A 23,267-nucleotide genomic window follows, 5' to 3' on the forward strand; every position below is an offset into this window, starting at 1 on the left:
TTTAATAAGGAAACGTAGTGAGGTATGCAACTTGACCAAGTTATAGGTTTGATGCCTCCTTTTGTTCTTCAGAATGTAAACGGTAGCCAGGGTTGTAGATACTTGTTTAAAGAGTCTCTCCTAATGCTGGTCACTTTCTCCATCTTAAGGACATTAACACGTATTAGAGTGGACTGATTTAAATCAAAGCAATTTAAATCACTAATTTTAATCAACAAGCAAGAAACCGTGATTTAAGTAATTGATTTTAATTGTGTTTTGCATTTGTACATTTTAGTTGTTTTCCCAAAGACAGGTTGAATTTCACTGGTTGATACCATTAAAATGTTTGATTTGCAACTACATAGAACCGTTACACTAAATTTAATGTTGTTTCTTGCTAACCAGGAGGACACACTGTATACTCATTTATTTAAGCAATTATATAGCTAACTTTTTACTAGTTGACTAATATTTAACTTGTGATTTGAGTCAGGCTCTATTTGGATGGAAAATCAAATTAATTTGAAAATGCACAAAAAACATGTTTAATTAAATAAAACTGCCTTAAATGTGCTGAATACATACGAAAAAAGTTTATGAAAACATATTTTTCATTTAAAATTAATTTTTGTAACCCAAGGAAGTATTTGTAGTTAGTGAATTGAACTGTGTTTCTGATCACCACATCCTTAAAGATTATAGAATTAGTAGCACTCGTCCTCTCACATTAGTTTTTATCCATAGATTGGAAGAGGAAAACAAGCTTTCCTGCTTTTTCAACTCCCATTTGGTTTATTAACTTTGAATAAACTAGTTCAATAACCTGAAATGAAGAAAATATTCTCTATGCAGTTGCAGATGAGGATACTGCTTTCAAAAGCTGATTTAGCATCTTAGCAAACTCCGGTTCCCCATGCTTAGGCAGTGATTTCCACCAGTTCAGTGGCTTGACTCTCTTGGAAACTTCGCAGCAAATATGTATTTCTTCATATTTTTGTATTTAATTTCAATGATTGTAATAGATTATAAATTTAGGTCTAAACATATGTTGTCAGTTTCAAATTTAATTTTAATAGATCTATTTTTAATTAATAAATCTCTATTTAATTTAAATTTAAAAAAATCGGGAGGGGGGGGTATTTAAAAATTCATTGATTTTTATCCATCCCGACACTTATGTTGATTTGCCCATTGCTGTACATGTGCGCCAAGCACTCCATCAGCTATATAAAAAGGAGCAAGCCGCAGCAGCAGGCCTATAGGAGAATTACTGTCTACAGCTAATATTGACAGTGTTTATTTTTTGTTTCTCTTACAGTTTAAAGCTAGAGCATAAACAGCACTCAAGAAAGTGGGATTTTTTTAATATTCTTTCACTTTTAATAATCTATGATGTTATCAGTAATGTAGTGATCCTGTAACAAGCAACTCTGCACAAGTGGTCTCCTGCAGCGCACCACTGACATCAGCAGAGCACTGTATGGAATCGCTTGCAGGACTGGGGCCTACAGACTTATGTTTGTTTTCAGTATGAAACTGATAGTATCCCTTCAATTTGCTCCTTCATATTTTGCCCCCAAGAAGAACATTTTTATTCAGTGAAAGGAAATATACAGTTCTTATTCTATTATTCTTGGCTACATAAAACAGGTAGACTGTATTTTCTCCAACATTTATAGTTATGAAACTAGTTGGGACCAATTTACATTGATTAGTGAAACACATGACCTCACCTCAGTGACTCTTAGTGGTAGAGAAGAGAGTTGTTGGAACTAAATAAATTAAAGCAAGGGAAACCACCACATGTTTAAAAACAATTCAGAATTAATTACCTAAATTCTCCAAAGCCAATGGGACTACTCATGTAAGTAAAGTTAAGTATATGATTCAGTGTTTACAAGTTCAGGGCCTACCAAGCCTCTGTCTTTCACTTTCCCCATCTATACAAATAGGGTTCATACTTCCTTATCTAATAAGGAATAATTTCAGGAGCATTTTTGAGGCACTCAGGTACTACAGAAAGGAATACAAAAAAAAAAAACCGCACAGATAAAAGTAAATGATTTCTTTTAAAATAAAAGTTTTAAGTAATTAATAAAATTTATAAAGGATACATATCAAGTTATAAGGGCAAACGGGATCCAAAATAAAGCTGTACTGAAACCAGGGTGTGGGGAACCTTAAATGTGAAACATTTCACTAACATTTGGCAATGTTTTGGACTTTTTTTTTTTTTTAAGTGGCAGCATAATGCAATAAAACTTATTACATGTTCCTCTCCTGACACTGTCTACAAGTACAACAATCTATGAACACAGAACAGAAGTTTATCAACAGCATGAAAAACTATTTGCTTTTCTCTGTGTCGAATGCAGCACTGTAATGTGACGTACCATCGGCCACGCATCAGGTATTTATGAATGACGCTCTCTCGCAGAATTTCCTTGTGAAATAGTTGGCAGGAAAGGAAGACAACAAGTGTCGTCACAGCTTCCAGGGAAATGCTGTATGTTATGTCTCTGCAGGGAGAAGAGAGAATAGCCATAAGGATTAAGCTATTGTTTCTATTTACAAACTGACTTTTACATTATGAGAAAATGCTCTAAATTCACGTTTATACAATGCTAAGCACATTGGGCCTGTATCCAATCTATGCCTGTTTCCAAAAAAGTCTCCCCCCGCTCCCCCGCCAAAAAAAGGAGGCTGTATTTAAAAAAAAACAAAAAAAAAACACCACATTTAACTACCCAAAATATACAGGCTAAAATTTTTAATTTTTGACCAAGCTTAGTCACTCACTAAAATAATGCACATATTTTAAAAACTGCTCTGACATTTACACTTCATACGCATTTGTTTTAAAAGTGAACAAAGAAAATTGAGAGGCCAGCTCTGATACAGGAAATATTTAGGGACACCAGAGTGCACAGAGATCAATGTGGATGCAGGTTGCTTGAGCTCTAAAGAGGCCCACAGGGAATCCCCAAACGTCCACTAAAACACAACATCTAACCCCAAGAAATATTGCACCAGACTACTGAAACCCCCAAGATGCCCTATAGCTCACATCTTCCTCTGATTCCAAAAGCACCAAAAAAACCCCAAAGATCTGCCTCCGAACTTCTACAAACAAGATAGTGCCTGAGCCTGATGGAGTGCAGCTGATGACTGTCCCACAACAGGTGGCTACAAATACTGTTGAAATTAAATCTACAGTTTCCACCCTACAGACCACCATGACAGAGATTCAGACGGACAGGTGAAGTGGAAGATGACTTCAAAGAAAACAATTTGCAGGTTATGAAGAACTGTAATTATATCAAGACTATTAAGACCAAGCTAATGATCTAGAAAACCACTAACAATAATGTAACATCAGGTTTGTGGATGTCCCTGAAGGAACAGAGAAAGGTAAACACTCTGAATTTGTCCCTAAATTGCTAAGTATGTTGCATCTGCCGGTAGATTTTTGTTTTGATATAAAACAGGCACACTGGGCCCTTGTCCCCAAGCCAGCTCCAAGAAGTCGGCCTAGAGCACTGACTGTGAAAGTCCTGAAGTTTACTACTAAGAAGCTTATATTGCAAAATTCCAGAGAAAAGAAAGAGCTAGTATGGGGAGAACCAGCAATTAAAATACAGCTCTTTAACACAATTATGCCCATGATGTGGTTGCAATGAGGTCAGCTTTTAATCAAGCTGATCAATTGGCCAGGACGATGGACTTGAACTATCTTATTAAATATCTGGCAATGCTCTATCTTACGAATGGCAAGACGACAGCATCATTCAGTTCTCCTTAGGAGGCAGAAAAATACCTCAAAAATCTGCAAACTCCTCCTTCACAAGAGGAGACATCTAGGGAATGACCCGACCATACGTAATTTATGTACTGCTCTCTGAGCTCTGATATGGCTGCTCTAAACAAGTTGATGAGTGCTAGGTTGATATTGATATGTTAGTTTTTTTTTTTTCTCTCTCTCTGATTGGGGTTCAAGGGCTATCATCAATTTACTTCCTATTGCCTTAATTCATGGGAAAGGAGCATCAATGTAAAATCTATCACTTGATTAGTATTTACATATCATGGTTTTATTAGATGGTGCTTCCTTATGGACCAGTGGATCAATGTTCTATTAGTAATAGGTGATTACTATAGTTGCAATGTTTGGGGCCCCAGGGAATGTGAGGATATCCAAGTTTCAGCTTATCCAGCTGCCCCTCTGGGTATCAAGTGGGTAATTTTGGATAGTTTAAACAGATACTTCTATCTGATTGTAGGGTACTACTATGTATTTCTCACACCACTATCTTTTCCAGGGTGTGTTTTTTTAAACTTATTTAATTCCTCTTTCTGCCCCCCTCTACTACCCTCCCATGCAGAGAATTTCCTTCCCACTCCTGTAGAATATGTTCTGGGAAGTAACACCCACCACTGGATTATATAACCTTTGCTGCTTAGATATGCAAGAACTGTATGCTGCTTGGGAAAATGTGCCATTTCTCATTTATTCGTAAAGTGACTATGTTTTATCAGGTATATTTTATCAATGATGGCTCCCATAATTAAATAAATCTCCTAGAATATAAAGGGCTCTAATAATCCTTTAAAAGGAAAACATATACTCAATGCTTAAAAAAGAGAATGTTGGCATTGCCATGCTCCAAGAGACAGATCTGACAGAACTTGTAGCTTGTAAACTGAATAGAGATTAGGTAGGCCTCTCAGTTTCTAGTAGCTTTAATTCTAAAGCAAGAGGCATTGCCCTACTAAATACATACAAAGTTGAATGTTAATATTCTGAGCACAAGGTCTGACAGTGAAGGCAGATTTACTGTCCTCAAGGCTGAAATTCGCAATTCTATAATCATCTTTGCCAATCTCTATGCACCAAACCAGGATGATCCCAAATGTTTTCATAAATATAAATTACATGGCCCACGATATTGTTAGTAAAGCTGGAGACATTAAACTTCTAGACCAGGTCTTTGATAAATCTTCTCTATCACCATATAAGAACACTAATACTCATCAGGTGCTTCATACATATATGGCTGATTCAGGTTTACAGACTGTGCAGAGACTGGGTAATCCTACAGCTAGAGACTACAGGCTTTTTTTCTGCAACTCATTCAACATAATCAAGTCTCGTGACATTAAGAAATAGTCCAGACTTGATCAATTTTGCCTCTGATTGTAGCATTAGTACTATTGTTACATCTGACCATACTCCTATACACGTATCTTTTAGTCTCAAGGGCATACACCCACAACTAAAATGTGGAGATTAAATACCCACTTTAAGGGCAGAAGGGACCATCATGATCATCTAGTTTGACCTCCTGCACACATTGCAGGCCACAGAATCTCACCCACCCATTGCTGTAATAGATCCATAACTCATCCAGAGGTTATGGAAGTCCTCAAATCATGATTTAAAAACTTGAAGTTACAGAGAATCCACCATTTACACTAGTTTAAACCTGCAAGTGACCCGGGCCCCAGCCGCAGAAGGCAGCAAAAACACCAGGGTCTTTGCCAATCTGACTTGGCGGGGGGGGTGTGTGTGTGTGATTCTTTCCTGGTCCCAAATTATGATGATCAGTTAGATCCTGAGCATGTGGGCAAGAACACCAGCCAGACACTTGGGAAAGAATTTCCTGTAGTAATTCAGAGCTCTCCCCATCTAGTGTCCCATCACCAACCGTTGGAGATATTTGCTGCTAGCAGTCACAAATCAGCTACATGCCATTGTAGGCAGTCTCATCATACCATCTCCTCCATAAATTTATCAAGCTCAGTCTTGAAGTCAGTTTGTTTTTTGTCCCCACTGCTCCCCTTGGGAGGCTGTTCCAGAACTTTACTCCTCTGATGGTGAGATTAAATACTTCGTTGGGGTGTTGGGGTGCAGGAGAGGATGAGGGGTGTCAGCACTGGGAGGGAGTTTGGTGCAGGAGGGGGGCTCTGGGCTGGTGCAGGGGTTTGGGGTGCATGAGGGGGTGAGGGGTGTGGGCTCTGGGAGGGAGTTTGGGTGCAGAAGGGGGCTCCGGGCTGGGGCAGGGGTGCAGGAGGGGGTGTGAGGTGCAGGCTGTGGCCGGGAGGCGCTTACCACAGGCGGCTCCCGGTCGGCAATGCAGCGGGTCTCCGTGCACTGCCTGTGCCCACGAGCGCCGCCCCCTTAGCTCCCATTGGCTGGTTCCTGGCCAATGGGAGCTGCGGGGACGGTGCTGGGATCGGGGGCCACGCATGGAGCCACCTCCCCATAGCGGCCGCAGAGACGTGCCAGCAGCTAGCCATTTCCAGGAGTGGTGTGGAGCCAGGGCAGGCAGACAGCCTGCCTGAGCCCCGCTGAGCCACCGGACTTTTAGCAGCCGGAGATTGCGATTGACTGGCAGAGGCTCCAGGATTGATCAGTTGATCGCGATCGACCAGTTGGTGACCATTAGCCTAGGACTATCTTTTTCATGTGTTCGCCAAATTTGGATTTGGTAACCAATCTATTGCTTGGATTAAGCTTTTATATTCTAACTCAACTTCCAGGGTAGTAACCAATAGTATTATTTTCCCCCCATTTCTATTACAGAGAGGTACTAGGCAGAACTGCCCCCTTTCGCCTCTTCTGTTTGAATAAGCTCTAAAACCTTTAGCCATTGCCATCTGAGCAAATCAACATATTTAAAGGTATCATGGAGGGCCAAACAGAGCACAAAATTATGCTCTGTGTTGATGATGCTCTTGTATTTGTATCTTAAAGTCCAAGGTTACTATTCCTAACCTCTTAAGTACTATTAATAAGTTTGGACATCTCACAGAATATAAAATTAATTGGGATAAATCAGAAATCGTAGGCATTAACAAATAAGCCCAAAAATGTCTTCTCAAATTGGTGGCAACCCTCTTACATGAAACCTTTGGGAATGCTGATTCCCAATAATATTCAGAACATCCCTACTATAAATAGAACCAGTGACTGACAATGTGTCTAATGACTGGGGGGAGATGGAGTTCATTAACCTTGAGTTTGTGGGATCAACTTAACATACTGAAAATGAATGTCCTTCCCAGAATTTTGTATGTCCTGAGGGGTCTCCCTATTTCTATTCTCACACTCATTTTAAGAAATTCAGTAATATTTTCATAAAGTCCTTTTGGGGCACAGGTAAGAAACCTAGACTGGCTTTGAACAAATTACCGCCATCTCTGGGAGGATTTCATTTTTCCAGCCTGGAAAGTTATCATATCTCCTTTTGGTTAAGCCAGGCATCTAAGTGCCTGTTAGAAAAGACTGTACAGACCCCACTTTGAGTTCAGACTGAACGAGAATTGGTGTACCCTCTCCCCATTACAGGCATTGTAGGATCAAATTATTGTAGATTTGATGGCTCCAGAGCTCCCACAACAATGGCTGTGAGGCAAGCTTGGTCAAACTTGGCTAGAAAGTCCTACTTCCATCCATTCTTCCACGTAGAGGCAATTCTATGGCGCAATCCTACCCTTAAAATCAGAAGCAAAAATTTGATGTGGAGGAATTAGATGGAGAGAGGAATTATGACTGTGTCACAGCTAACTGACAATGATAAATTTAAACCATTTGTAGATCTTCAGCAACAATTTGGCTTGCCATGCCCCAGAGCATGGAAATTTATCTACAGTTAAAACATTTACTTACGAGTGTTTTTGGACTTGATAAAAGTTCTGGAGCTCCCAATGTATTATTTTGGAGGAAACCTCCTGGATTTACTCAGCTAGTTCCTTTTACAATTTTTTGGACCAAAAAATTGGGCCAGAAAATTGATTGATAATTTGAGAGTTGCTTGGAATAGAGATCTGGAAACACAACTATCTGACCCAATGGAATACAATTGTATCTAATGTTAAAAAAAGCAACTATAGACCTGAGACTATGGCATACTCACCAAAAGACGTTATCAAATATATCAGTCCCCACATAGGCTAATGGTAATGGGCCATACATGCTGACCACTGTTGGAAGGCTAACTCCCTTGGTGCTACAATTGGTGCTACCGTATCGAGGATTTCTGTTCTGAGGTGGGTCAAAGGACCAATTTGATATTTGATGCTAAGGGCAAAGACTCCCCCTTAAACTTCATTCTTGGATTGACAGCCCTGAAGGGAGCCCTCTGTTTACTTTCAGGGCTATAGCAAAGCAAGCTTCTTGCATATTCTGCCCCTCCAGCATGCCTCAACCCTCACGGGGGGTGCGGTGGGAAGAGACTTCCTCCAGGCATAATTCAGTATTCCTGGTCTATGTACTTCGTAGCCTTCTTGCCAAGCATAGTGATGAGACTGTGATGTGGGAGCTGGAAGTGGGATCCAAACTCACCTCATATAGAAGCCATCAAAAATCCACTAGATGAGAATGGTTTTTGTAAATTAAGTTTGGAAAATCCAGTACTCAAAAATTAGTAAACATCAGAATTACAGTTGTCTACTCAAAATTAATTTTCACCTTGTGCACATATCATAATATTATGTTTAATTTAGCTTACCATATACTACTTTTTCCCAGCATGGCCTTCAAGATCCAGAACAGAGATTTCTTGCATTTGAGTAAAAGGAGTAACTGGTTATTTTCTACATCAGCCATCCGCAAAGGGAGACATGACATAACGTTTGCCAGTGATTACACATTATTTGTGAGATAGCAGTGGAATGTTAGGTATCGGGATATTAGTGGGTTCCATCCCTGGCCCTGAGAAAAGAGTGTTATCTATGATTAGAGCAGTGGTGACAAACAACATAGCCAAGCCCAGAGACTGGGCACATTAATTATGAAAGGCAGTGTTGCAAAGTGAATGAGATCTGGATCTCCTATACTGGAGACTTGGGTCCTATTCTGATCTCTGCTCATAATGATCTTATAAAACATCATAATTAGCTTTTCTGTAGCACTGGGGTAGTGATAATTGCCTTCTAGGGTATCGATGTTAGGTCTTGGTCAATAATAAGCTGTGAACAGCAACGGCCCTAGCTGTTTGACAGCCAGGGCGGAAAACCTTTCTGAAGCTGAGCACCATGCTGTCACCACCCCTCCCCCAGCTGACCAAATAAAAAACAAAAAGAAACAGTCAGCCAATCAGTGATCACCTTGCTCACCCAATCCCTAGAATTTGCCCTGGATGTGAATTTTACAGCAACATTAATACCACTTAGTAAAAGGAGTGAGATGTGAACCAAAGATCTTCTAACTCCCATACCAGTGGACATTCCTGTATGCCAACAAGTATTTCATGAGGGGAAGGATGAGTCTCTCTCATGATGTGCTACCACCAAAATATGCATGACACTTGGCTGGTCTGTCACTAGTCACTTGAAAATGTTGCCATAGTTACTATTGTCTGAAAACTAGAATCTTTACATTATGCTAGACCTATGCCTTGACCTTTATATAGTTCAATGTCAAAGATACTGTGACATTTTCCCTTCCTTTAAAAATTAATTCTAGTGTAAAACCAGGCTCTTTCAAATAGTGACGACTAAAAAAAAAGTTATGCTCTAGTGCACTGAATGTGAATGGACAATTGAATTTAAAAGCAACCTGGACTAAAACCCACTGCTGTGCTAATTAGTCTCAAGATTACACTGGAAATGATCCAATTTAAAAAATGCACAAGTTCTCTCCCTATGAAAAAAGTAATGTGATGTTTAGTACACCCAAGAATTTTTGGTATTTTCAAGTGTACTATTTCAAAGACTGCCAATAATTTGCATTACTATAAATCATAAGGAATAGCCATTATGAAATACTTATAACATATACAATATTGCATAGATATCAGTAACCAAATCTCATAATAACTCGCTGTAGTAGATATTAAACACATTAATCGAGAGGTTAATATTTGCTCAAAGTCAGAGTCAATAGCAGAAGTGAAATTACTTTCCTGGCTCCAAATCCCATACACAGTCCACTCGACTATGCTACCTCCAACACTGAAGCACGTTTTACAAGAAGGTTATGCAGACAAACATTTTCCTTAAAACATTTTAATCTAGACATTTTTATTGCACACTTCAGCATGATATTTCTGCTTTAATAACATTCTTCCTTAAAAATTGCTGGCTCTAGTTTAATTAGTTTTAGTTTCTGTGAGTCACCTGACTTTTTGCCCACTACTCAGAAAGTTAGCCAGTGAAAATGTTGATAAGATCCAAGATCAGACATTATACTGTGATCCAGTTCCACTGCAAATTCATCTAAGCCAGAAACAATGCTGAGCTAGGAGCTGCTACCAGGTTCTCGCCAGATCGTGCTGCATGAGAGAAATAAACGTTGTCTTTTGTAATAATATGATTGGATTGTGGGGGACGGAGAGAAAATAACGACAGCTAGTGCCGTAAAGGGCTTAAAGTCTGAAGCAGTTCCAGCAAGAAGAGCGGGTCTGCCAGAGAACCTTTGCGAGAGAAGAGCTTCATTGATTGGTAGTACGATCTTGGAGGAAGATGATGTGTGCAGAATATCAAGCAGTTTAATGCTGCTGACCCTTGACTTCCTCCAAAGGAATCTGCAGGGAATCTGCAATCCTGCAGAACAAGTCTTGAAAATGTCTGAAATCATTGGCAGATGTAGGGGGTGAAGGCATGATAGCCTCATCAGGAAAAGAAATGTAATGTAGGAGGAGCTTCCTCCTTCTGATCGCTGGGGAAGGGATGTGTCATCTTCGGGGGAGAAACGGAGGAGTGTTGCGAGCCTGGAGAGGAGGTGGAAGTGGGGGGAGGTCACGTCGAAGAAGTGGTGACTCAGGAGTGTCTGATACCAGGAGATCTTTAAAGTATCTAAAGTCTACTGGAGGAGGGGGGAACCACTATTGGTGCCAACCAGTACCAAAGGAGTGTTGTATTCCCCTAAGGTGTCAGTAGATGGAGCAGTAGATGGAGACTTGACTGGCTCCAATGACTTGGCCGGCACCAAGAGCTTGCTCAGTGCCAAAAAGAATGCCAGTGCCGTAGCTCCTGCAGTCGGCTTGTCTCGATCTCCAGAGGTGATTGACTGCCGAGGGCTGTACGTCTGCCCGGTTAAGGCGTTTATCCCATTTCTACATTCTGATACTAGAGGTACTTGGGTGGGCCCTCGCACTATGTCCCCTGTCAGATGCTGTTGAGGCAACTGACCTTGCAGGGGACGGTGTTCTGGTGGACTGTGCCTCAAAATGTGAGGAGGGAGCCTGTTTCTTCTCGCCCAAGTGAGAAAGGGACGACTTTCTCTTCATCTACTGATCCTCATTCCCATCAACCCCTGACCTGGGAGAACACAAGGGCCTCACAGGAAGAGAGTCCGGGCCCAGGTCTAACGCAGGCCCCAGTGAGTTCCCCATGATGAGACGTTTTAAGCAAATGTCCCAGTCATTTCTGGCCCTGGCTGTGAGAACATTTTTGTGGAACGTGTCCCTCTCCAAGACAGCGAATACAATGCAGTGAATACGATTTCCGTTACTGGGAAGGTGGCCTTGCAGGAGATGTGCCTCTTGGACCCGGGCATAAGGGTGAGGGAAAAAAAGCTTCCCAGTCAGGAAGGGCAGTGAGGAAATGAAACCAAAGCTATGACATAACTTTAAAGGTAAAGAAAAACAAAAAACCTGGGGTTTGGTTTTTTTACAGTAGAAAAAAAAAAGAAAGAAGAAAATACTAACTACACTACATCTAAAAGGTAAGGCGCTAACTACTGAGGGAACAGGAGAAGCAAGCTCTGCTGTGGATTCCATCCGAGACAAAACGTGTTAGGAGAAGGAACTGGAGGCGGTCAGACTGCACAGCAGTATGTATACATCTCGCTCACAGCATGGGAGGGGGGAGGTGTGCATTTGCAGTCTGAAGGGAACTGCTGAGGAAGATCTCCAATCCCAGGTGCAGGGGGCACTGCCACACGTAGGGTGGAACACCCATAGGGATATCACTCGAAGAAGAACCAAACTCTCTCTTCCCGTTCCCCACCTTTTCATTATTTTCTTGAACTTTCACCACGCCAATTCAGGACCCTCGAAGTATCAAAAGGTTAAAATGTAACTAATTTTCTAATTAAGGATGGTTGCCAAAAGGGCTGGGTCACACAAAAAGTTTCAAATCATACAGGAACCAGGTTTTATTAGAATGCTTCCTTGGGGCCCACCAGAAAGGTGAAAAGAGTCACCACAGACAATAGATTAGTCTGGAACACTGAAAAGAAGTAGAGTAGCTGATTATTGGTCTCCGAATGCAAGTACAACAGGTCAAAGTGAACATAATCTGTCCTCTTGGAATCATTTCCAAATTTGTACCCAATGATGGCAAACACACACAGTGACAGCCAAGAAGTACACTACACTAGTTATAACTGACTAGAAACATTTGGGAAATTTCTCAAATATGCACTCAAGAAATATGAATTGAAAGCACCCACTGGCCTTTTCTACTACTCTCTCTCAAATGAAAGAACAGGAAATATTCCCATCTAGTTCTCCCATCTCCATAGATAGGAAGGGAGTGTGTCTAATGAACATGGCAATGAACTGGGAATCAAGATTTATGAGTTCTATTCCCAGATCATCTCTGACTACTTGTGTGGTGGGCACAAATCTTGGCCTCTCTGTACCTCAGTTTTTCCATCTGGGAAATACCTTTTTACCAGGATGAGATAGTTTAAGAGAGAATTTCATTAAAACCCTATATAAAGCACTATGTAAGCGTTTTTAAATGCTTCAACTGATCCTTCATACCAACAAGACAGGTTTTCCTGAAAATGTTAGCTGTAACCAAATTTGAGATATTGTCATTAACGTAAGAGAAGACTTAAGACAAATGCCTAAATACCTAGCTATATATGATCACACATTAAAGTTACTACAAAGGGAAACTGAATTCTGAATGACATTTTCAACATCCTTGACAAGAAATGCAGGATTAATAAAGAAGATCAGCCTTCATACTCTATGAGATGACCACCATATGCTTTTAGAACTACAGTGCTTTAATGTTAAATGGCACAGTGCTAAACTACTCAATATGGAACAATAGGAAAAGTACCTAGAATAAACTTTTGTCAGGCATTAGACGAACTTGGTGATGATACTCTCTGGATCAGACAAAAGAAGACAAGGCTGCGTATCACTGAAGTACCAGTGCAACTGTAGGCCCTATCATTTCACATTCACTCCTAGAGGCTTCATACTGCTGTGGATTCCATCCCAGACAAAACGCGTTAGGAGAAGGAACTGTTTGAATAGACGAGGTGACAAGACTAAGCCCTGATGGACCACATAGCCGAGAGCCCACAGAAAAGGCCATCACTTCTTGGGACAGATCAGAAGGGAATGAACGGCATAATTTTAAGAAATTCCATCCACTCCTGCTAAGTTATGTAGCTGTGACAGCAACACCACGTCAAAAGATGCTAAAAGATGAAGACTTTTAAAAGCTGTTTGACTTAGGTCCCTGAAGGGGAGGGTTTACCACAGTAATTGCTGTAATTTCCATGCAATTCCAGTTACGATTCCAGTCTGAAGCCTAATCGAAGGAGGGTCAAGGATTTTGAGGATGTCAGATGTTGGAAACAGACAGTTACCACTTTCTCAAATATATTTCCAAAGGAGGGACTTTAAAAATAGCTGGCTGGCTGCCAAGACACTGGTGCTCAGAGTTGGTTTCTGCAGGAGTCAGACAATAAGCTTGGTTGAGAATTACCTTTCAGAAATCAGCCCACGCTTTTCATGGAGGCTTTCTACATCCAGTATGGGCACTGGGTCTGGTTTACTTCAGGCATATCACTTGCAGTATCATTGGGACCTTCATCGGGACATTGACTGAAATTCACTGTGGGATGATGATGCGGCTGTTCTTTCTAATCTTAGGTTGCAATGCCTAATCTGACCAGAGTTTTCTTCAGAAGAATAAAAGTTCCTCATAGCCAAAAAGAGATGCCTCTGGAGCCATTCCAAGTTGATAGAACTGCTTACTAGTACCTAGAACCGATCCACAGGTTGGGATTTCACCGTTCCAATGGCAGAGAAGACTTCTTACTCCCCAACATGGTCATGTGTAATAGGTTGCTCTTACCACTGTAGTGCCACCTGGCATCAGGGAGCTATATTGCAGGGGACTTTGCCTCTACTGCCTCTTCCTGGTAGCCACTTCCTTTGCCCTGCAATGGCCTGTCCTGTTCAAGTCTTCTATGGCTTAGCCCTTCAGCCAGGTTATTTAAAAGTTCAATCCCTTTCCAGGGTAATAGAGGGTCCAATTATAATGAATTATAATAATTGTTTTGCCCCTTTTGGGCTATACTGATACTCTCTGCTTCTTGGCCCTACTCCTGGGCCCTACAGAGCTTCTTCTATGTTGCATCCTCCCAGCGGGTTTTTCCCCCACTGCCTACCGTCTCTGGGGACTCCAGCAATTTCCTTCAGAAGTTTCTCTGCTTTTTGCAGGCCCTATCTCAGAGCTCCCCCACAGGAGACTACCCTGTCCTACCCTACCCTGTCAAGACCCCTGTGGGTCTTCCAGCTTGACTTCCCTAGGCCTGTCCCAGAGGGGCAACTGCCCTTATTCCTCTTTCCAGGGTCCCTCTTCTTTACTGAGTTCACAGCTTTATTTAAGTTGTCCTCACTCTCATCCCTTGAAGCTGAGATCTGGCATCATAATGAAGCTTCATCACACTCAGCTGGGATCACTAACTATCAGTACAAAGCTAGATCACCGGTGAGGCTGAAGGATAGCTGGTGGGTCACAGGAAGGCTAAGCCCAGCTTTCCTTAAAGGGCCAGCCAAGCCTGTGACACAGCACCACAGAAATGTGTTACACATTAAATCACCAGACCACCACCACCACCACTCTAGCCTTTTGCTATCTGTTTTTATAGTAGGTTATTGGTAAACCATGGTGACCTGGGAAGGAGGTTTGAAATCAGCGGGCTGATGGCTGTGTTCTGAATAATCTAACTCTCTCATGATTTGGACATTTTGGTTATATTCAAAGATGAGACAGACTAGGAGGATTTTTTCCCTTTATAATTAAGACAGATTTTCCTAAATAAATGGTTACAGTCAAACAATTCTCAAATATGGTGTTGGTAAAGTCTCTTGAGTAGCTCTCTATCTAAATGGAAGTATTTAAATTATTTTTGGAGAGTACCAAAACTAGCATCCAATATAGCAACCTTTTCAAAATGTAAAGGAGGAAAAACAAGCTTAACTTCCTCCCTTTCATACGATTAGTGAGGGGAAAAAAGGAATTGTATTTTTCATTGTGTATTTATGGGGGTTTTTTGTACAGTGCCATGACATTATAAAGTGCTATATAAATGCTATTATACACACTATAATTTTGCAATAACTCTCTCAAAAGATACTGTATCTGGATCACACTGTGAACCTGCCAGCTGCTACATTTCATTTTTAAATACCAGGAAATGCAAAGAGCATCCTCAACCTTTTAAATTGAAAATGGTCCTAATTATTTTCAAATTTGGAAGATTTTAGCCAACAGCAGTTTGTTTGTTTTTTTAAACTACAGAAAATAACGGAATGTAATAGAAACGTTCGCTAACCTACAGTGGCACTACCGGGTGCTGCTTAACAATGGTGTAACTGGATCAGAGTATTTCATTCTTTTCCCAACATGTATTTATAGTTCTTAATGAAGTGAAAATGTACTAACAACAACCAGATGTTCTGTCACGTACACCAATTCCTAACAAGCTGCTGAAAGATGCCTCTAATTTAACATTTTTGGAACAGTTGCTACACAAAGCGTATTGGATGACGTATTTAAGCAGTACTATACAATGGCTCATGTAGTAATACTTGTTAATGCACACCTTTGGGTGCTCATAGTAACAAGACCAAAGGAAAACCAATATCTGCAACCTGAGGCATCCATAAATCAAACAGCATTGAACAATAACTTGTCTCTTACTGGGATTACACAGTGCTGATTTTTAAAGAGCAATAATGTTCTTTAGACCATATTAATGTTTTAAAATTAAAAGTTTTAAATGTTAAAAGCTTTTCCACTTAGTGTTTTGTGAATGACACTGGCTGCCTATTATTCAGCAAGGGTAATTCAAGGTCTCATTAGTAAGCCTTAAATAATAAAGGGTGCTGTCCTATGATCCATATGCCACCTGCTCCAACCCAGCTGATGGCAACTTCCATGATGCGGCACAGGGCAGCAAGCAGTCCTCAGGTAGATACTAATTTCAAGAAAATGGGGCTTCCTCCATTCATGGCTACAACTCTGAAATGTTCTCCCATGGTATACCCCAGAGTACGTCTCTGGATCCTTTCCAGAAAAGGCTCAAAGACATTTTTTTCTTTACTTACATTTTGTGGGAGGCTTTTGTATGCTTGAGATGAGGAGGTGTGTTATAGATTTCTGTTTTGTCTTTTGCTGGAGCACACATGTTATTAACACTAGGCTAGGCTGAAAAAAGCTTTTCTACATTATTTAGAAATCAAAATTAACTTTAACTGGCTCACTCTTACCATGGTATCAGTACCTTTAAGTTAGGAATTATGGCTCTCAACTTTCTAGAAAGTTGTTTTCTACAGAAAGCTAACTTAAATAGAAGTGGTGCTGTCTGGTCAATTAGGAAACAAAAAAATAACTAATTTATATCAATCTCTGCATACAAATTTCCTAACAAAAAACAGCCATATATGACACCCTAGAAAAAGGATCTGGATAGACAAATAAGAAGTGAGGTTTTTACTCACGAAAGCTTATGCCCAAATAAATCTGTTAGTCTTTAAGGTGCCACCAGACTCCTTGTTGTTTTTGTAGATACAGACTAACACGGCTACCCCGATACTTGATCCCAGAGGAATGGAATTTTATGTGGAAAAGACGACCAGCAACCTCGCAACCTCAATCTGTAGCAAAATTTCCTTAAGATACTGTTTCAATGGTACTTCACACTAGTCAGGTTAAAATGTATAGATAGATAGATAGATAGATAGATAGATAGATAGATAGATAGATAGATAGATAGATAGATAGATAGATAGATAGATAGATAGATAGATAGATAGATAGATAGATAGATAGATAGATAGATTTAATGGGGATAAACGTTGGAGAAACTGTTGCGAAGGAGGAGATTTCATGCACATATGGTGGACATGTCCAGTTATTAGAGTGTGTCTTGGGATGCAATTCAAAACCAAATATTACAAATTGTTGGCCATCTATTCCAAATGATCTTTTTCTAATCCTCTTGGGGCTTCCTGGTAGAAATGGTCACACAAAAAGAAATAGAGAATTAATCTCTTATCTGCTAGTAGCTGCTAGACTACTGGAAAAAGAAAAAGTCCAGTCATAGAGGAATGGTTAATAAAACTCTGGTAAGTTGTTATGGAAAAATTAAAATATCAATTATGTATCCACCAAAGTAGAGGACAAATAGATATTTGTTACCATTTACTCAATGCTCAAACAAAGTACATTTGCTTGCACCAAAACCTAGCTCATCTCTCCAATTTTTTTTAATATTAACATTTGATAGATATGGTTGGTTTGATAAATGTGTAATCAGAAGTTTCACTCAGTTAAGTAAAATCACCAGAAACATCACATTCTTGTAGCTTAAAGAGGTTCACTCTATAAGTAGATAACACCTTAAGTAGAGAGATCTGATGATTATATTATTGTAAAACATTTCTCTAAACAAAAGCTTGTGGTTCTAATGATTATCTGATTATCTTTTTGTCTCTGATAGATACATGGCAATGATTTGTAAACCTGTAAAAACTTTCTAAATAAATAAATCAAAAAATTGGGGGGCTACGCAGGCAATTTGCAATTTTCAGACTCCTCTCCTACATGTCCCCAGATGTCATCTACATCTGATTCAAACTGAAGCTCTCTGGGATACCTGAGACTGAACCTCCATGAAGAAGTCTTCCCCAGTTTGTTTTACAATCATAATTTCACCACGGTCTGTAATTCAAGTGTTCTCTCTGCTCTATAATGGAGTTTGAACAGCTCCCTTCACATCAGGCTGGTTCTCTATTAATGTGTTTTCCAAGAGATAATTTGCGATGACACACACTGAAATGATGCAGTCACAGAAAAAACAAAGTTACTTTCCAGTAACTGCGTGGAAGTACTGCCTCTGTAGGAGTCAAATGTCCTGCCAGGAGAGGCATAGAACCATTTAAGTAGTAAAGCAGCTGGGGGACATGAAAATGTTACTCCAGTCCTGCATTCTGGACACAAGGAGGCTACTATATAACTATCCGTCAGCTTCTCCAAGACAGTTCATTAAAATCTTTTACTAAGGAGAGGAATGCAGTATAAGTAAGGATCTAAAGAAGGGATATATTCAGAGAGCAGTTACTGGTAAGTAACCTTTTCTTCATGAAATTGCCTCTTCAGAACCCCAGAGTAGGCCACTAGCTAGCAGTGACAGTCCTCTGGAGGTATATTGATTACTACTAATGAATGCTCTACTGAGCAGAGCTTCCAATCTGGACTCCCCATTGGAACATTGATAGTCTATGGAAGTGAAACTTCAAATCCAAAAGCAGGTTTACAGACCACAACTACAGAGACATTAATAATACAAGTTGCAGAAGCTGCCCACCCTGTAGTGGAATGGGCCCCAAGTCCTCTGCTATTGGAAGGCCAGGCAAGTCACAGTAAGTCTGAACATGTAACCTAGTCCATTTAGACAACCTCTGGCCTGAAACGGCTTGACCTTCCCAAAATTCACATACAAACTTGTGGATTTTCTAGATTTATTTCTGTCAAGGCAATAATTAAAGACCTCTTATGCCCAAAATAGGGAAAAAATTGATTTGGTAAATCTGGCTTGCAGGAGGAGAAAAATTTCACTGGCAAAGAATCTGATTAGTTAGATAAAAATCTGAAGTTACCATAATCCAGAAAAATCTTTCAACGCTACCATGTCTTTCTGAAAAAGAGCACAACACAGTTTGCAGTTCTGGGCCCCTTCTGGATGACGTTATAGCTACTAGAAAGGCAACCTTCAGCAACAGTTGCAAAAGACTAAACTAAGAGCAAATCCTCAATGAGGATTTTTTTTTATTATTGTGTACAAGAGGGAGCAGTTTTCCATGCATTTCCCTTCACCAAATGACCTGCAGAAGAACTGGTTGGCTGGAACATTTTTACATGGTTAAAGGTAAACAAAATGAACATTTTCTTAAGTATCCATATTTGTACTTAAGATGTGTCAAAACCGTCAGCATCTTAACATACTATCTCAGGAATATTTTGGCTTAAAAAAAAAAATCTATCTCAGCATTTCTCAAATGGGGGTCCCGACCCACAAGGGGGTCACAAGGCTATTGTAGGGGGGTATTGCCACCCTTACATCTGCACTGCCTTCAGAGCTGGGTGGCTAGAGAGCAACAGCTGCTGGCTGGGTGCCCAGCTATAAAGGCAGTGCAATCACCACCAGCAGCACAAAAGTAAGGGTGGCATGGTATGGGGAAGGTCATTACTTGGGGGGGGGGGGGAAGGAGGTTGCCACAACCTGAAATATTTTCAAGGTGGCAGGGCATCAGCAAAAAAGTTTGAAAACCTGTGATCTATATGTAAAAATATTTTGCATGTGTATTACTCACAGAGCCAAGAGTATGAACATAAAAAATGTAAGTTTACACAGCCATTAGACACTTGCAGCTGGCCCGTGCCAGCTGACTCGAGCTCGTGGGGCTTAAGCTAAGGGGTTGTTTAACTGCAGTGTAGACATTTGAGCTCAGCCTGGAGCCTGGGCTCCAGGACCCTGTGAGGTGGGAGGGTCCCAGAGCTCAAACAGCTACACCGCTATTAAACAGCGCTGCAAGCCCAAGTCAGCTGACATGGCCCAGCCACAGATTTTTAATTGCAGTGTAGACATACCTAAGAGAAACTGAACTATAATGTTTCCCACATAGGCTTGCCAACTTTCTAATCACACAAAACCAAACACCCTTTCACCAGGCTGGAGCAGGGGGTTCAAGTGTGGGAAGGGGTGCGGGCTCCAGGGTGGGGCCAGAAATGAGGGGTTCACGGTGCAGGAGGGGGCTCCAGGCTGGGGGTTGGGTGCGGGGGGGGGAGGTGAGGGCTCCGGCTGGGGGTGCGGGCTCTGGGGTGGAGATGAGAGGTTTGGGGTTCAGAGGGGGTTCTGGGCTTGGGGGCTAGGTCAAGGGGTTCAGAGTGTGGGAGGGGGCTCCAGGCTGAGGCTGCGGGCTCTGGGGTGGGGCCAGAAATGAGGGGTTCAGGGTGCAGGAGGGGGCTCTAGGCTGGGGCCAAGGGGTTCAGAGTGCGGGAGGGGGCTCAGAGCCACGGCGCAAGAGGGGATGCTGGCTCCAGGAGGGAGTTTGGGTGCAGGAGGGGGCTCAGGGCTAGGGCAAGGAGTTGTGGTGCAGGACGGGGTGCGGGTGCCAGAAGGGAGTTTGGGCGTGGGAGAGGGCTTAGGGCTAGGGTGTGGGAGGGGGTTAGGAGTGCAGACTCCGGGCCACGCTTACCTCAGGCAGCTCCCAGGAAGCGGTTGGCATGTCTCTCTGGATCCTAGGCAGAGGCGCAGCCAGGTGTCTCTGCGCACTGTCCCAGCCCACAGGCGCCGCCCCTGTAGCTCCCATTGGCCATGGTTCCCAGCCAATGGGAGCTGCGGAGCCCCCGTGGCCACCCCTATGCCTAGGAGCCGGAGGGACGTGCCGGCTGCTTCCCAGGTAGGGAGCCTGCCAGTCCCGTGCCAACCAGACTTTTAATGGCATTGGACTGCCTTCCAACAAAAAGATACACGATTTATGAATGTCTCCATGTGTCTCAGCCCTTCCACCTCTTAGTATTTCCTCTAATCTGTTCCGAACAAAAAGTGTAACAGTTTCAGGAAGCCTCTGACAATGCTTCTTTGCTTTGCAGACCGACACTCTAAATCATACCATTAATTCATTAAACAGTGACAGCCCAAAACACTAGTGTAATGCTGGCAGAATTCTATTTAATGAGCACAATATTTCAGAAACAGTTGTATCTTTATCAGGGCAACAAACAGATCTGTCAGCTTTCCAACCAGAAGAGCAATTAGCAAAGTAAACACTGAGGGCTGGTATCCACTCAGGGGCGGCTTTATGCATTTTGCCGCCCCAAGCACGGCAGTCAGGCGGTTTTCGGCAGCCCACCTGTAGGAGGTCCGCTGGTAACGCGGATTGGGCGGTATGCCTGCGGGAGGTTGCCCGGTCCCGCGGTTTCAGCGTACCCGCCGCCGAATTGCCGCCGAAGCCGCGGGACCAGTGGTCCTCCCGCAGGCATATCACCGAAGGATCCCTGACTGCCGCTCCCACTGCAACCGGCAGGTTGCCTCCTGCGGCTTGCCGCCCCAGGCACGCGCTTGGTGCGCTGGTATCTGGAGCCACCCTATCTCCACTACAAGGAGATTGACGCTGCAGTAGGGACCGATTTAGCGGGTCAAGTGAACACCCGCTAAATCTATGGCAGAGCGCTCTCTGGTCAACCCCAGTACTCCAGCTCTCAGAGAAGAGTAAGGGAAGTCGATCAGAGAGCATCTCTGGTCAACTCAGCACAGTGAAGACACCGGGATAAGTCAACCTAAGCTACGTCGACTCCAGCTACGTGGATAACATAGCTGGAGTAGCGTAACTTATGTCGACTTACCCCAGTAGCGAAGACAAGGCCTGAGTCTGCAACAACCAAGTGAAATGCATACAGCAACAGATAATCTGAGAAAAGTTAGAAACACGGTGCCACAAGTACTCCTGTTCTTTTTGCGGATACAGACTAACACGGCTGCTACTCTGGATTCCACTGAAGTTCTTTCAGAATTGACTACATTTCAATTTGGGCAAAACGTATTTTAGACACAAGCTACCAAGTGATCATACACATGAAAAGTTAATGTTGACCAAAACTGCCTTGTTAAAATTTATACTGGAAAAATGAAGTTTAAAATTAAAAGAGACTGGTGTGGGGAACACATTATTTCAAATTAAAGAAAGCAAGTACCATTCCAGAAAAATGAGGTTAGAAGATAAAGAACCTATTATTTGTATTATCCTAGTGCCTAGAAGTCCCAGTCCTGGGCCAGGACCCCATTGTGCTAGGACTGTACAAACACAGAACAAAAAGACTGTCCCTAGTTAAGGATATTTCAGAGCACATCTCCCAGCTGAACAAGTAATCAATGTACATTTTTTACATGGTAGAAACTGAAAATGCAGCATCACATAAACATGGTACCAAATCTGTTTGATTTCTGGAGATCTATAGAAACAGTCTGCCCAATCATTTCTTTATTATTCAAACTTCAACTCAGCTGTAGTTTGGAAATAGAGCTTATCACCATTACCTTTTAGATTAAAAAGAGCAACATAATTTTAATTTAAAAACCCAGAATCCTGCATAAGTGCAGGAGGCAAGAAGCCGTTCTCTCACACTTTGTTGTGTCCCTATGCTGCCAACAGGCACAATTACAATTTTGTCACTCAGGAGTTTCAGGTTAGCACCTACAGTAACGGCAGGCTTCACCTGAAGGGAAATGATCCTGAGTCTCAACCCTGTCCCCACCATAACAATTAGTGCAGCTGTTCCCAGCAGAAATAGGTGTACATAGCACCTTTTCAGAGTGTAGTAGCTGTGCTTTCTGTGTACTCCCAGAAGTACTATGCTGGGTCTGAAATGAAACTACAAAGTAAAATGGAATAGGGCAGAACAGATGGACTGAGGAGGGCTGCATGCCTACAGTTTATCTAGAGCAGTAAAATACTTCAGATCATAGGGCAATATATCACTATTTATATGAGACGTGATGGTCTTGCAATTGGCTAATACTCAAATAAAGTAATTATTTTTTGAAAAGTTAATTTGGGAATTATGAGGAACACATTCCCTTCACAGAGTACAAGTTTCAAACACAGATCCTGTAAAAAGTACTTACAGAAGGGGAATTTCAACAATGAGCTGAATGAGGCAACACAGCAACTCTTCTATAAGGTCTTCACATTCCACTCCTGAAACAGAATAAAAGGAAACGCTGTTTGTCTCTGGAAAGGTAGGAAAAGAAACCACAGATTCAACTCAGACTGAAACTTTTTAAAGTTAGGTATCAAATTACTAGCATGGAAGCAACCAGGCAAATAAAATGCCAATATCAGTGTTAAGCTCAAAAGCACGTTGGTGCTTTGTCTACATACTAACCATACTGGTGTAGTCAAAGATGTACAACTCCCAGTCTCCCCAAGTCTGGTCACAGTTATATTTGAATAAAGGTGCCTTATACCAATATGGTTTTTTCTGTAGGAAAGGTTAATAAGCTATCATGTTATAAGGCA

The 23,267-nt window shown here is 41.7% G+C and overlaps 1 protein-coding gene across 15 annotated transcripts in view; it reads right to left on the reverse strand.

Moving 5' to 3' along the window:
- The window catches only part of DYM (dymeclin), a 358,470-nt gene that overhangs the window by 270,075 nt on the left and 65,128 nt on the right, over positions 1-23,267 (reverse strand). For 8 of the 15 annotated variants that reach the window (XM_065598719.1, XM_065598720.1, XM_065598722.1 and 5 more), the window contains 2 exons: positions 22,874-22,946; positions 2,376-2,501 (listed from right to left, as the gene is read on the reverse strand). In XM_065598719.1, the coding sequence (XP_065454791.1) occupies positions 2,376-2,501; positions 22,874-22,946 (199 nt within the window). Of the gene's footprint in view, positions 1-2,375; positions 2,502-22,873; positions 22,980-23,267 lie in introns of all 15 variants that reach the window. The other 7 variants (XM_065598718.1, XM_065598721.1, XM_008166039.4 and 4 more) reach the window with 1 other exon arrangement.

Source organism: Chrysemys picta, chromosome 6 (genome assembly GCF_011386835.1).
Source record: "Chrysemys picta bellii isolate R12L10 chromosome 6, ASM1138683v2, whole genome shotgun sequence".
Classification (NCBI taxonomy): Eukaryota; Metazoa; Chordata; order Testudines; family Emydidae; genus Chrysemys; species Chrysemys picta.